At 45.3% G+C, this 14,546-nt stretch overlaps 1 protein-coding gene across 1 annotated transcript in view; it reads left to right on the top strand.

Moving 5' to 3' along the window:
• Nucleotides 1-14,546, top strand: part of tacc (transforming acidic coiled-coil protein) — a 146,776-nt gene that overhangs the window by 97,048 nt on the left and 35,182 nt on the right. The window contains 1 exon segment of the mRNA XM_045760382.2: nt 322-388. Coding sequence (XP_045616338.2) covers nt 322-388 — 67 coding nt within the window.

Here is a 14,546-nt window from a genome sequence, read left to right as displayed (position 1 = left end):
AGAATATATTCCATGAGGGTGAAATAAGGATACAGTATCATATAGTATTGGGAGATAACCATTAACTTAGAAAGGAATATTTGGAATGATACATAATTTAAAGGGTGGGAAAGAGATTAAAAGCATAAGAGTAAAAGATTTGTGAGGTGATAGAACCCCCTGGAGAAACTCCTGCTGAGGCTATACCCTGATGGGAAGCACTGTAAGGGAGTGAGGTGTCACTAAAGATAGATGATGTTGCAATAAATATACTGTACAAAAATTCCTTGTTGAGGAAGTCTCGCATGTTTGTTAAGTTTCATATTTATTACTTTTCCCCAGTTTTCAAAGAAGCGACTGATATGGAGAACCAGCTGCGTAAATCTTTGGCAACACCATTGATGGGAAGGTAGGTTGGCTTCTTGTTTGGTGCATGAATCTTCTGAACTCTGATCTCACTGCTCACTAGCTTTGCCTCACTAATTTTATTTGAAGCTAATGATGGCTAAGCTCAATAGCTACAAAAATAGATAGGAAATGGCTATGTTGTCTTTTTTTAAATGTCAGCAAGTGAAATCCACTTGCTATTTTAATACTTTTGAGTAAATTCTTTAAATATGCTATCTAATGCAATGAGTTTGCATTTTATGTTCGTTGAATGCTAGACAGTTGATTTAGTGATGTAGAATATCAGAGTTCAAAATATTTCAGACATGTACAGTATAATTTATGTTAAATTTTGTTTGCAAGCCTGCAAGACAACTTCAACACCTTCATATTTGACTTGGAAGCGGCACTATAGTGTATAAACCTTTTATTTCCGTTTATTGGTAATGTAACCATACATTACCATTACCATTTGAGAAAAGTTATGTTGATAAGTTTACAGCAGACCTGTATACAATCTGCTGTATATAGCACTTTTTTTAAATAACAATTGTTACATATATTGACCCAAAATGATCCTATAACCAAATTGCATGAGTTGACCCTTTATTGCAATGTGATTATTTCGCACTACACTGCTGGACAGCCTGTAGGCCTGCATTTTCCAGTAGGTAAGGGTCCTGGTAGTACAGTCCGGTTCATGCTTCACACACAATCAAGAATTCTGGGTTCGAATCTCGTGCGAGACAGAAATGGTTGGGCACATTTCCTTTTGCCTAATGTCTCTGTTCACCTAGCCATGAGTAGGTACGCAAGAGTTAGTCAGCTTGTTGTGGGGTTGCATCCTGGGCGAAGTCAGTAATTTGGCTTGGGGGGGGGGGGGAACCTCGATAAAAGCCAAAGCATGTATGAATACACTCTGGCTTCCTGTCCTCCTACACAATGAATTAAAATGTCAAAGTAGACAATCTTCTATTTGCTTGCTGAGCTACTTGTGCACTGGTATTTAAATCTCATAATCAGAGTAGAAATGTTTTCCCACTTAGTGCCTTTCTCCCTACTTTAAAAAGATAATCACTTGGAGGCAAGACACAAGAACAAGGGGGGGGGTGGTGTATGTAACTTTTGCTTTTTTCATGTGAACTACTCTTGTATTTCATTCCATTCACCTGAGCTCTAGGAGACTCGAACCGTGGATGCCACGTGTGCGAGGCCGAAGCTCTATCGACCGAGCTATTGAGTAGTCTTCATAAGGAAAGTTTCCAGAAGCAGCATCCTGCTGCCAAACTGGAATTTTCTTTCGACTTTCCCTGACTACTACTGAAGCTCGGAGGAATTAGTGATCCACGGCCACATCATATATATGACAATTTATATGACGTGGGCATATAAATTGTCCCACCCACCCCTTGGTGGGGGACAAGGGGGGTGGGGTCTGAGGTGAGAGGGGGCTGGGAGGATCCAGTATGGGAAAGCTAGGAGGGTCTGAGGTGGTGTAGCTGAGAGGATCTGGGGTTGGGGGTCAATTAGGACTTGGGATGATGGAACATGTGGAAGGGGAGGGGGGGAGGGAGGTCATTGGTTGGAGAATGCAGAGGGGGGGGGGCTGGAAGGTCAGGGGAAGGGGAACCTGGGGTGGGTGGGGGGGAGGAAGGAGAGCTTGGGGTGGGGGTACTGGGGAGGCCATGGGCTGGAAAAACAGGGGTTGGCATGGGGGTGTGGGAACAGGGAGGGCCTAAGGGTGGGGGAAGGAGGGCATAGAGGAACACATGGGGGGCCTGAGGTTGAGGTGGAGGGGGGGGATGGACTGGGGAGGGTCTCTGCTGGTTGGGGAGGTGCAGGTGATTGGGGGGGGGAACAAATGATTGTGGGGTTGGATGGCGGGAGGTTTCTGTTATATTCTGTCTGGAAATGCTGGCCTGCTGGTGAGGGGATTCCCACTCCCCTCCTGAGGTTACTGGAGATACTGCATCATGTCCTGCCTCCCCCCCACCCCATTCCCATACCTTCCCTTGCATCTCATCCTTGCTTCTGCAGCCTTCCTTCTCTCCTCCCTCATCATGTCCCTCTGCAGAAAAACGTCCTTGTATCCCCCTAGTCTCTTAAGCTTGCTCTTCCTTGACAGGATTTCCTCTTTTGTTGCCTCGTTCTTAAGTACTAACTTTATTAGTAGTTTTCTTTCCTTGTTGTAGGTGCCCAGCCTGAAAACTTTCTCTGTGTTGCCATGAGCCCCTGCCATATCCACGACCTCCAAGATCTTTGTCGCCGTTGCCCTGTCCTTCCTTTTCCACTCATCCTGGTTGGATCCTTCCGGTTCCTGTATTCTTACAACTACAATAGACTGTGTACACAATAGACTGTGCCCACAACTAGTGTGTGTGTGTGTGTGTGTGTGTGTGTGTGTGTGTGTGTGTACTCACCTATTTGTGCTTGCAGGGGTTAAGCTTTGGCTCTTTGGTCCCGCCTCTCAACTGTGTGTGTGTGTGTGTGTACACGAGAAAGAGAGAGCGCGAGGGAAGCAGACAAACTAATTACACGTGTTGACAGGTGTGGGTGGGGGTGGGGGTAGGGAAGGGGGGGGGTGTAGTGTTCCATAGCTTCTAACTGTAAGTCACACGGCGGAACCTCGGGTTATTTGCGTGTCGCTCACCCGTGAAATATATACACAGGATGACCCCCCCTCTCCATTACCTGTACCTTGTGGCGTATCCCATCGTCGCGTTGGATTATTACCTATTAGTTTGTAGTATTCAGCTTCCCCCCTCATTAGTCCTATATAAAACTGTTTTTTATGTTGTTTTAGCTTCCTGGTGTAAAGAAACGCAGGTGTTTGTGTGTTTAGAAGGCGGGGTGAGGGTTGTGTGTGGCGGGACAGGACTGTTTGTAGGGTCACAACATGGCGGTCACGGCCACCCCCCGCCCACTTTCTCCGCACGTCATCTTGCTAGGGCCTTCCTCACACACACCTGCTACACCTGTGGCCGCCCCAAGTGCCCACAGGTGTAGCTCGCGTGCCAAACACCAGTCCCATCTGCCTTTATCCTGTACAAAATTGAAATTGAAATAAGTTTATTGAGGTAAAATACACACAAAGGGATGAGGTAGCTCAAGCTATTCTCACCCCGTTCAGTACATCGTGTTAATACATAAATATACACACTTTATAAGCAATAAACGTATTACCGAACATTCTGAGAGATAAACATATACATTTCCTCCTTTACACATGTACAAAAGTAGTTTCTAAATAAACAATGATAAACAGTCCGTCGCTAAAGCGTTTTATTTCATTTAATTAATTTGTCGACCGTAACAGATACAATTGTTTAGTAACGGAAGACGACAAAAGCTTCATTAGAGCAATTCTTGGACCGTAAATGATCTAGTGAAAAAAAAAGATAATTGCATCACGTACAAGGGAAAGTTTGGGTGGTAGGAAAGTAGTACTTCCGGTTGCAACATTGTGTTAGCTGCCAGGCTAGTGGGCAAGTGTTGGCTGGCTGGCTGGCTGGCTGGCTGTCTGGCTGGCTGTCTGGCTGGCTGTCTGTCTGTCTGGCTGGCTGGCTGGTTAGCTGGCTGGCTGGCTGGTCAGAACGCTGCCAGACCTACCATGACGATGGTTTCTTCTAACAGTCCTTAAAGATACACCAGTTATTGTGTGTGTTAGGAAACTGCAGGATGTTTATCTCTCAGAATGTTTGGTAATATGTTTATTGTTTGTGATGTGTGTATATGTATGTATTAACACGATGTACTGAACGGGGTGAGCATAGCTTGAGCTACCTCATCCCTTTGTGTGTATTTTACCTCAATAAACTTATTTCAATTTCAATTTCAATGTGAGTATTAAACGTGTCTTGCACATATAGAAACGTTTACACAGGCGTCGTTGTAACTCAAGTGACACGTGTAACGATGACCTCGTTAATAAACGCAGACGAGTCACAACAACAACAACAACAACAACGCGGCTGAAAGACACGATGACCCAAACACTACACATCAGAAGATGCAGAAACGACGACGTTTCGGTCCGTCCTGGACCACTATCAACTCCTCGGACCACTATCACATACGACTTGATATTAATGGTCCAGGACGGACCGAAACGTCGTCGTTTCTGCATCTTCTGATGTGTGGGGTTGGTCATCAATGTATTGAAGTGGCGACAACATTTCCCCACCACCACCACGACGTCGTCCAGTATACAAGAGACGCTTTTTCCCCGAGTAGGGCGGGAGGTGAACAGTGTGTACCCCTCTACGTCATCGCTACTCTTTAACAACACCCAAGCCAACCAAAATAAGAAAAACTTTTGGGTTGTAAATAAATTATATATATAATAAATTATAATATATATATATATATATATATATATATATATATATATGTCGTATCTAGTAGCCAGAACTCACTTCTCAGCCTACTATGCAAGGCCAAATTTGCCTAGTAAGCCAAGTTTTCATGAATTAATTGTTTTTCGACTACCTAACCTAACCTAACTTTTTCGGCTACCTAACCTAACCTATAAAGATAGGTTAGGTTAGGTTAGGTAGGGTTGGTTAGGTTCGGTCATATCTACGTTAATTTTAATTCCAATAACAAAAAATTGACCTCATAGATAATGAAATGGGTAGCTTTATCATTTCATAAGAAAAAAATTAGAGAAAATATATTAATTCAGGAAAACTTGGCTTATTAGGCAAATCGGGCCTTGCATAGTAGGCTCAGAAGTGCGTTCTGGCTACTAGGTACAACATATATATATATATATATATATATATATATATATATATATATATATATATATATATATATATATATATATATATAATATATACTGATTAAGTATAAGAACTGATTTTTTATTTACCTCCAACAGTGAAAAGAAATGTACGAAAGATTGAGAAAATTCGTGTTAGAATTATTAATCTTACTTTTTCGGTCATATTTAATAATATATGTCTACAGGAAAGACTGCTACCAAAATATACTAATATATATATATATATATGGTGCGCATGTCAGAATGTTCATACCGGTGTAGGTTTCAGATCCTTTTGTGGCCCTTTCTACCCACCACGTCAAATTCAGACAAGTTTATTGAGGTATAAATACACACAATATATATATATCTCCATATCTGGATTTGGGCTCTTGACTTGATAGACCTCGGGGGCCGGTTTAGGAGATTGCTGATTTTCTCTGTGAATCATAAGTTGGATGGTGTCGTGTGAATCAAAAACACGTTTAAGTATTTGTACAAAATTTAGGGATGTTTGAGGTTAACATGTTATGTTGAAGTGTTGGTGCAGGTGTGGAGAGGGGGGTACGTGTGAGGGGTGCAGGTGTAAAGAAGTTAATTCATTAATATAAACTGACAGTAGAGGCCACGTATATTAGTCTGATTTAGGTAATGTGTATTAAATTATAATACAGAAAGAGGCAAATGTTTACACGTGGCTGAACCAGGTATATGGCTTGTTTTATGTGTGTTTACCACGACATGGTTCCGGGGATCACTGGTCCCGCGGCCCGGCGTAGTTAGACCGCTTTTGTTTTTCACCTGGTGGTGTACGTTGTCACGTGTGTGTGTGGAGTGGGGGGAAGTTGTGACAGTGGTTGTGACAGAACAACAATCAAGTGGTTGTGACAGGACAACAATCAAGTGGTTGTGACAGGACAACGTGCACCTGTTGACCACCGGAAATAATGGAGCACCTTGACTGAGTCACCTGGATTCCCGGAGCGGTGTGACCTTCAGTGGTGTAGACCTTACCGTCGTCGTCTCCGCCGCCGCTGCTGCTGCTTGCGTTACTGTTCATCTTTGGGCAGACGGACACCAGAACTGGGTTGGTGGTGCGCGGCGCCGCACCCACATCTGCCTCACCATGTCCACTGCACGCTCGCGTGAAAGAAAGTTTGCTTTCGTGTGTTTAAAATAGGTAGAGGTGATGGAGGCTTGGCTTGCCGGGTCAAGTGTGCCTTGAAGGGGGTGGACTGGGGCGCTCACCAGGTGAGGGGGGAGAGAAATTGAGTGAAAACATCCTTTTACATATGTATATATAGTATTTCAGGAATAGAATACTAAGTAACTTTCACATTGAGATGGGAAAGTTAACACACACACACATGAAGTGCGAATACGGTATGCGTACAGGGAATGAAGCGGTGCACAAACATACGCACGCAAGTAATCAAGTACGCATGGATGCAGGCTGGCTGGTTGCGTTTCACTATCGCCAGTTTGGTTGTGTTAGTGCGTGGTGGAGGGCCGGGCCACTCCTGCCTCCCTCGCGGAATACACATGACATATACCAGTATTAATAATACCCGCGAATTATAATTTCAGGAAACATAAATAGTTCAGGTATTTGTCATCTAGTTCAAGTCAACTATATACTAATCTTATATAAAAACACGATTGAAACTGGATTTAATGAGATGCAGCGACGATTGTGGTGGTGAGGCGCGTACATTTGTGAGGCGGCGTCGGAACCCAGTACTGACAGTGATAGGAGCAGCAGTCAAGTAGCAGCAGTCAAGTAGCAGTCAGTGACTGAGGAGGATGAGGGTGGACGGCAGAGAGCCGGAGCCGGCTGCTGGCGAAGTGACTAGCAGGAAGACTTACAAACACGAGGTCTTCGTCTCCCTCATCCACGCCTGGGAAAGGTAATCTTGGCTGGGTGACTTGTGAGGAGGGCCAGCCTCACAGTACATGACCCCTCCCACCCCTCCCCCCCCCCCCCCCCCAGCAGCATCCACCTTCTCCATCCATCCGTTGTCTTGTCCGTATTAGATTATCTTAATCAACACGTGGGATTTCATATGTTTATATAATTTGCATTTTAGCGTTTTTTAATGTATTTTGGGATAATTTTTGAAAGCTTGATAATCCGCATTATGTAAGGACAGTTTCGTGAATCAAGAAAAGTTTTTGAACAAAATACTTGTATAAAAACGTATGCAATCTGAGATTGGCTAAGCAAAATAAAGTATGCAAAGAATGAACATACCTAGCGGGTCAACGGTTGAAGCGACAGGTGATCGATCGATTGATTTGATTGATGAAGATTAAGCCACCCAAAAAGTGGCACGGACATGAATAGCCCGTAAGTGGTGGCCCTTTTGAGCCATTATCAGTATCAGTAGATGATACTGGAGATCTGTGGAGGTGCGACTGCACCCTGCGTGACGGGAGATGTCTCCCGTCAAGGTGATCGTGCACGCGCGCGAATATCAACCACCAGCTGCACTCATAAGAGTTGACGGTGCATATCTTTCCTGTATGTACACATCTCCACCTGCCAGCATCCCTTCCGGCGTCACTCTCCGCTACACAGATCCCTGTCCCTTTCCAGAATCCGTCTCGTGACTCAAGCTTCCTCCACTCCAGGAATTCTCCCACTCCACTGATTCGTCACGAGTATCCGGTATTTTTCCCACTGTTTCCAGAATATCTCCAACCCTCAACCGACGCTCAAACCTTCTCTTAACCCGTGACACAAACTCCAGCACCCTCTGCCTTGTCCCGGGTCCCGGGTCCCCTACACAAGGACCTCCTCACCACCGATAGGTCGGTCCTACAGGTGGACCCCCTTGGGTCCACCTAAAGGACCCCCTTTGGCTACGGCTTTCCATAGCCACGAGGTTGGCCCAAATCACCAGGATGTGGGTGTCCGGGCGCCTGGGAGGAAGCGGGAAGCAAAGGGATTACGGAAGACTGTTATACCGTAACGGAAGACTGTTATACAGTTACCGCGCAAGCCTTGTTGGCGTGCTAATGTGTGTCACTTGGATGTGTTGTGGCTTTGGTCACACCGGCCGCCGTAACCTTGGGTCCTGGCCATCTGTTGGGGCTCCTGCCAGGTATACCGAGAACCAAAAATGACTGAATTTGTAAATTGGTGTATGAATGTCAAGCCATGCTCATTAGGTACAAAACTTTATTATACATTATACATTATTAATATGACGACTGTTTATTTAAACAATTTTACCGTTGTATCTAAATAAGTGCAAAACTAACCTAATTAAACTTATAAATACAATAAATTTGCCTAGTAAGCCGCAAAAGACATAAATCTGAATAAACTCTTTATGTACGTGCGCGCGCACCCCACACACACACACACACACACACACACACACACACACACACACACACACACACACACACACACACACACACACACACACACGCGCGCGCGCGCGATAGAGCCCAATAGGGCTCTATCTATGACATAGATATGATGGAGCCCAGTAGGCTCAGGAATCTGTACACCAGTTGATTGACAGTTGAGAGGCGGGACCAAAGAGCCAAAGCTCACCCCCCCCCCCCCACAAGCAGAACTAGGCTAGTACACTCGCTCACTCACTGCCTGCAACGTTATAAATATCTAGAGGAATTTCTTTTGTCTTAAGATTTATTGTTAATGAATATTCCAATATTGACATTTGCCTCGTTAGAGTGAAAAGCTGCTCAATGTGTTTGCTCGTCTTGGGTTAACAATGCTTCATAATTGGTACCACTGATTGTTTTAGATAGTGTTATCCTGCTGCAGGAGACAACTGGTGATGGGGAGGGGGGCGGGCAGGGGATGGTTAAGTCCTACACAACACCATTCAACACCACTTGTCTGTTTAACCCATATATATATTTTTTTATTATTATTATTTTCTACCACAGACGTGGCCACACAGTTACAATGCTAATCAGCATATATACATTTTCTTCTGTCCTCCATGGACAGACTCCCATATATATTGTAAAGGATAGGCTGCGTTAGGCTCGGTTGGGTAAGGTGAAAATGGAGAAACAACGATGTTTCGGTCCGTCCTGGACCATTATTACGTCGTGTGGAACTTGATAATTCGGTCCAGGACGGACCGAAACGTTGTCGTTTCTCCATTTTCTAATGTGTGGCTTGGTCATCAGATAAACATATTTACTAGCATTACACACAGAGATCACACTAACGTGATACATCAAATTTTATGCAAATTTGATTTTAACCCTGTCGTAGCTCAGTCGATTAAGGCAGTGTCTGGGATGCTCCCAGACGCAGGTTCGAATCCTCGTCACGGCCCTTGTGGATTTGTTCATATTTACTAGCATGTCAGGGTGCAATTCGCAAACTCTCATTAACGTAACTCCGATCATTACATACATAGTCAAGCTTATACACAGTCATTACACAATTTAGCTTATACACTAGTCATCACAAGCTAGCTTATACATAATCAGTATGCATTAATCACCTTTGTTGATGGTGTCCTGGCTCAATGAGTTAATCCGGTGTCCAATTGATTTGCTATATCGTGATCTCTAATGGATCTTGTTTAATACATGCAGTAAAACAGTGTTGTATACTCGTATAGGTGCCGCTCGTGTGTGAGAATTTGCCTTCTTAACAACTGTAGCGCCCTCAGGGGGGGCCTGGAACCCCCCCTGAACCCCGGAGTGTGTGTGCACTCTGGGTGAAGAACTTTTTATTAATAATAATAATAATAATAATAATAATAATAATAATTATTTTTCTACCACAGACGTGGCCACACATTTATAATGCTAACCAGCATATATATGCATTTTCTTCTGTCCTCCATGGAGAGGGTGAGGGTAAAGAACTAATGGAACAGGCTAGAGAAAGGAATTGTCGAAAGTAATTCAGTAATTTTACGTTATAGGAGGACTTGGTCATGCCCACATACGTGCAATATATTGAAACAGGTAGTTGAGGCTTATTAAATCCATCGATTTAAATGTACTGCAAATTTAGTAGTGTTGCATCAGATAGGCATAAGGTAAGAGGCGGGCCCAAGAGCTAATCCTTCCTTGTGGTAAGTAGGAGCACGCGTCTAAGTACAGTGATAATTGTAGTGACTGTGGCCAATATGGCGCGGCACTGCAGACCCGCGTGTGCTGCCCTTGGGACATCGATCAGCGAAGGTCAGCAGGCCGCTCAAGTCCACCTCCCTGCACCAGTTAGCTTACTGCAGGTGCCGCCGCTGGTGCTGGTGGGGAGAGTGGTGGTGGGGGCGGCGGTGGTGGTGCTGGTGGTGACAGGTCTTGTGGTAGCACCAGCTCGTGTTGGAGCTAATGATAAACGATGGTGTTGGTGGTAGCGATGGGATATTACCTCGTTATGCTCTAACCTTAGTAAGGGCTCGTTAAACTTATCAAATACGCTACTCTCCAACTTTTCTGTGCTGTCCTGAGAAACTTTCTATATTGTAAATTATATATATATTTTATATATATACAAGATATATATATATATATATATATATATATATATATATATATATATATATATATATATATATATATATATATATACATACATATACACATTTTTGTGTACTGTTAGGCCTCAGGGATAGGTTAAATGTTTTGGTGCTGTTAGTAAATATTTGTATTTGTAATACGTGGTCGAATTATTTAGACAAGTGGGATTCCAACGTGGAAGTGTGTGAAACTGTACGAGAAAAGTTTGAATGTAATTAGCGGTGTATAAAGCGTTTTCATTCATAAACAGGTCAACAGTTACTGGGTTACGAAGCTGTTAATTGTTGGTGTTTCAGATTCAGCCACTGGGAACAAAAAGTTCAGAGTAGCATGGGCTATGGTGAGCCCGTAGTGGATTCACCTGGCACAGGAGCGGGGCTGGAACGGCTTTACGGGCTATTGCTGCCCGTGCCACCTCATGGCTGGCTTAATCCTCATCAATCAATCTAACTGCCCTGTGAGCTTGAGCCTTTGGAGTACAGCCACAGTATTACCGAGTATAGCCTGAGGGAGGGTGCAGGTACACACACACCTGGGCACTTCCGGTCTCCTCACTCAGGCCACAGCTGTAATGATGCGTGTAAATAACTTGCGAGAAAGGCTTGTGAACACCATTTGGTCACCATTTGGTCCGGGAGACATCTCCCGTCACGCAGGGTGCAGTCGCGCCTCCGCAGATCTCTAGTATTAGCTCTTGATACTGGTAATGGCTCAAAAGGGCCACAACTTACGGGCTATTCATGCCCGTGCCACATTTTGGGTGGCTTAATCTTCATCAATCGGCTTGTGAATCCCACAGATCCCAAGTACCAGCTATTGGTACTGGTAATGGCTCCAAAGGGCCTCCACTTACGGGCTCTTCATGCCCGTGCCCCCTTTTGGGTGACTTAATCTTTATCAATCATCGGCTTGTGAATAAGGGAGGTGGAGGACTTAGAGGGAACTGGCCAGTTGATGTGCGTGTTAGAGGAAGGTGTCGGCGGTGACAGTTCCCACGCTGGGAGTGCAGTGTGCGCCCACCCACTCCACCCAGCATGTGAAAGTCTTGCACATTACGGAAGAGAAAGTAGGGTGAGGAGAAATTGAAAAGGGAGAACAAAAAGGGCGTTGAGAGAGAAGTATTTGAAGTTAAATAAGGACCTAGAGTAACGTGATTATTGGCAGTATAGTGTTTTAAGTGCTAGTGGTAGACTGACTCTATAGAGTGGTGCTGTCACTCAAACTTTAGTACATGCTTATGTTGCTACTGGACACTACATGGAGGGTCATCAAGCTCCCCATCTCCTAACACTCGCCTGGTTTACACACACACATTCATGTGAGGTCTTCACGCGCTCGGATATGTCTACAATAGCTGTAGATCTTCGGGTACCCGTCAAGGGATCTTAACTATACCACATACACTAATGTAATGCTGGGGGAAGTATATACCCATTTGGCATCTACCACCTATAGCGTCTACCACCCACATTATGTTATCTTAAGGATGTCTTGTGCTGTTCCAAGCTTTGATAACGAAGCAAATCATAACTTTAAATTATAGGCAAGATCTTTATAATCTTGAGTGCCTATGATTTGCCTGTAAGACCTAATTGGAGTAGTAAGATATGCATCAGCGACATGAAGAGGTCTAATAAAGCTTAATCCTCCGTCACATGTCAAATTACCTGCTTTGTCGGCGTTGAGGAGATCCGCGGGAGGCGGCACCACCAGGGCGGCTCCTCCCATCATTTAACGGGTGTGGGCTTCAAGTGTGTATTTAACGAGACTTGCTCTGGCCAATCACGCAGCCCCGGGGTTCACGCTTGTTTGTCCGTGTCGCTCGCAGTGACGTGTTAATTTCTGTAACATTTAGCAATTCGACGTTTAATTACATCTGAGGTGATGTGCTGAATGTTTTGTCCATGCAAAGGGAAGGGGGAGGCAGGTGTTACTAACAGAAGGGAGGGGGGAGGCAGGTGTTACTAACAGAAGGGAGGGGGGAGGCAGGTGTTACTAACAGAAGGGAGGGGGGAGGCAGGTGTTACTAACAGAAGGGAGGGGGGAGGCAGGTGTTACTAACAGAAGGGAGGGGGGAGGCAGGTGTTACTAACAGAAGGGAGGGGGGAGGCAGGTGTTACTAACAGAAGGGAGGGGGGAAGGGCAGGTGTTACTAACAGGAGGGAGAAGACAGGTGTTACTAACAGAAGGGAGGGAGGAGGCAGGTGTTACTAACAGGAGGGAGGGAGAAGACAGGTGTTACTAACAGGAGGGAGGGAGGAGGCAGGTGTTACTAACAGGAGGGAGGGAGAAGACAGGTGTTACTAACAGAAGGGAGGGGGGAAGGGCAGGTGTTGCTAACAGAAGGGAGGGGGGAAGGGCAGGTGTTACTAACAGGAGGGAGGGGGAAGGGCAGGTGTTACTAACAGAAGGGAGGGGGGAAGGGCAGGTGTTACTAACAGAAGGGAGAGGGGAAGGGCAGGTGTTGCTAACAGAAGGGAGGGAGGAAGGGCAGGTGTTACTAACAGGAGGGAGGGAGGAAGGGCAGGTGTTACTAACAGAAGGGAGGGGGGAAGGGCAGGTGTTACTAACAGAAGGGAGGGGGGAAGGGCAGGTGTTACTAACAGGAGGGAGGGGGGAAGGGCAGGTGTTACTAACAGGAGGGAGGGGGGAAGGGCAGGTGTTGCTAACAGAAGGGAGGGGGGAAGGGCAGGTGTTACTAACAGGAGGGAGGGGGGAAGGGCAGGTGTTGCTAACAGAAGGGAGGGGGGAAGGCAGGTGTTACTAACAGGAGGGAGAAGACAGGTGTTACTAACAGAAGGGAGGGAGGAGGCAGGTGTTACTAACAGGAGGGAGGGAGAAGACAGGTGTTACTAACAGAAGGGAGGGAGGAGGCAGGTGTTACTAACAGGAGGGAGGGAGAAGGCAGGTGTTACTAACAGGAGGGAGGGAGAAGGCAGGTGTTACTAACAGGAGGGAGGGAGAAGACAGGTGTTACTAACAGAAGGGAGGGAGGAGGCAGGTGTTACTAACAGGAGGGAGGGAGAAGACAGGTGTTACTAACAGAAGGGAGGGAGGAGGCAGGTGTTACTAACAGAAGGGAGGGGGGGAAGACAGGTGTTACTAACCTTGCTCTTGGCAGTCGTCATACAGAAAGTTGCATCAGGGCAAGTGTTGCTTGGACGCAATACGGGAAGTATTCCAGTTTACCGCAGTGTTGCTGACATTTGTTGTTTTCTTGTGTGTGGTTGAAAGAGTACTGGTATTATGAAGGTTGTGTTGACAGTTCCTGGTTTACTAGGCAATGTTATCTAGTGATTCCTCGTCAACTGTCAACCCTGGCTGTCTGTAATCTCTTAGATACCATTACCCGATGGAAGAGATCAACTCCCTTTCGGTTTCTAATCTGCATTTCCTGTTATTGAAAATACCTCGAGGCTGCAAAGTTTAGTATGAGGCATATTGGGTATTGATTTTGGCCAAGGTACGTGTTGAGCGGAGGATTGTTAACCTTGTAGGCGATTGTGTGCTCACTTGACTGTACGTGTTGGGGCTCTCCTTAGGGGGTCCTGGGACCAGATTCACGAAAGCACTTACGAACCTGTACATCTTTTCTCAATCTTTGGCGGCTTTGTTTCCAATTATTGAAGAGTGTACAAGCATGAAAACTTCCCAATCAACTGTTGTTATTGTTATAAACAGCTTCCTGGTGCTTCGGAGCTCATTAACTGTTAAATAATTGATTACAAAGCCGCCAAAGATTGAGAAAAGATGTACAGGTTCGTAAGTACTTGCGTAAGTGCTTTCGTGAATCTGGCCCCAGGTCTCTCCTCCCACACTTGCACGTCTTGTCCCGATGGGATCTCGGCCTGCCAATACCAATGTGTACCAACACACATACGCTTGTGCA

The sequence above is a fragment of the Procambarus clarkii genome, chromosome 66 (assembly GCF_040958095.1).
Source record: "Procambarus clarkii isolate CNS0578487 chromosome 66, FALCON_Pclarkii_2.0, whole genome shotgun sequence".
Lineage (NCBI taxonomy): Eukaryota > Metazoa > Arthropoda > Malacostraca > Decapoda > Cambaridae > Procambarus > Procambarus clarkii.
Note: the sequence above shows the minus strand (reverse complement) of the source record. Positions and strands in the feature narration are given on the sequence as shown.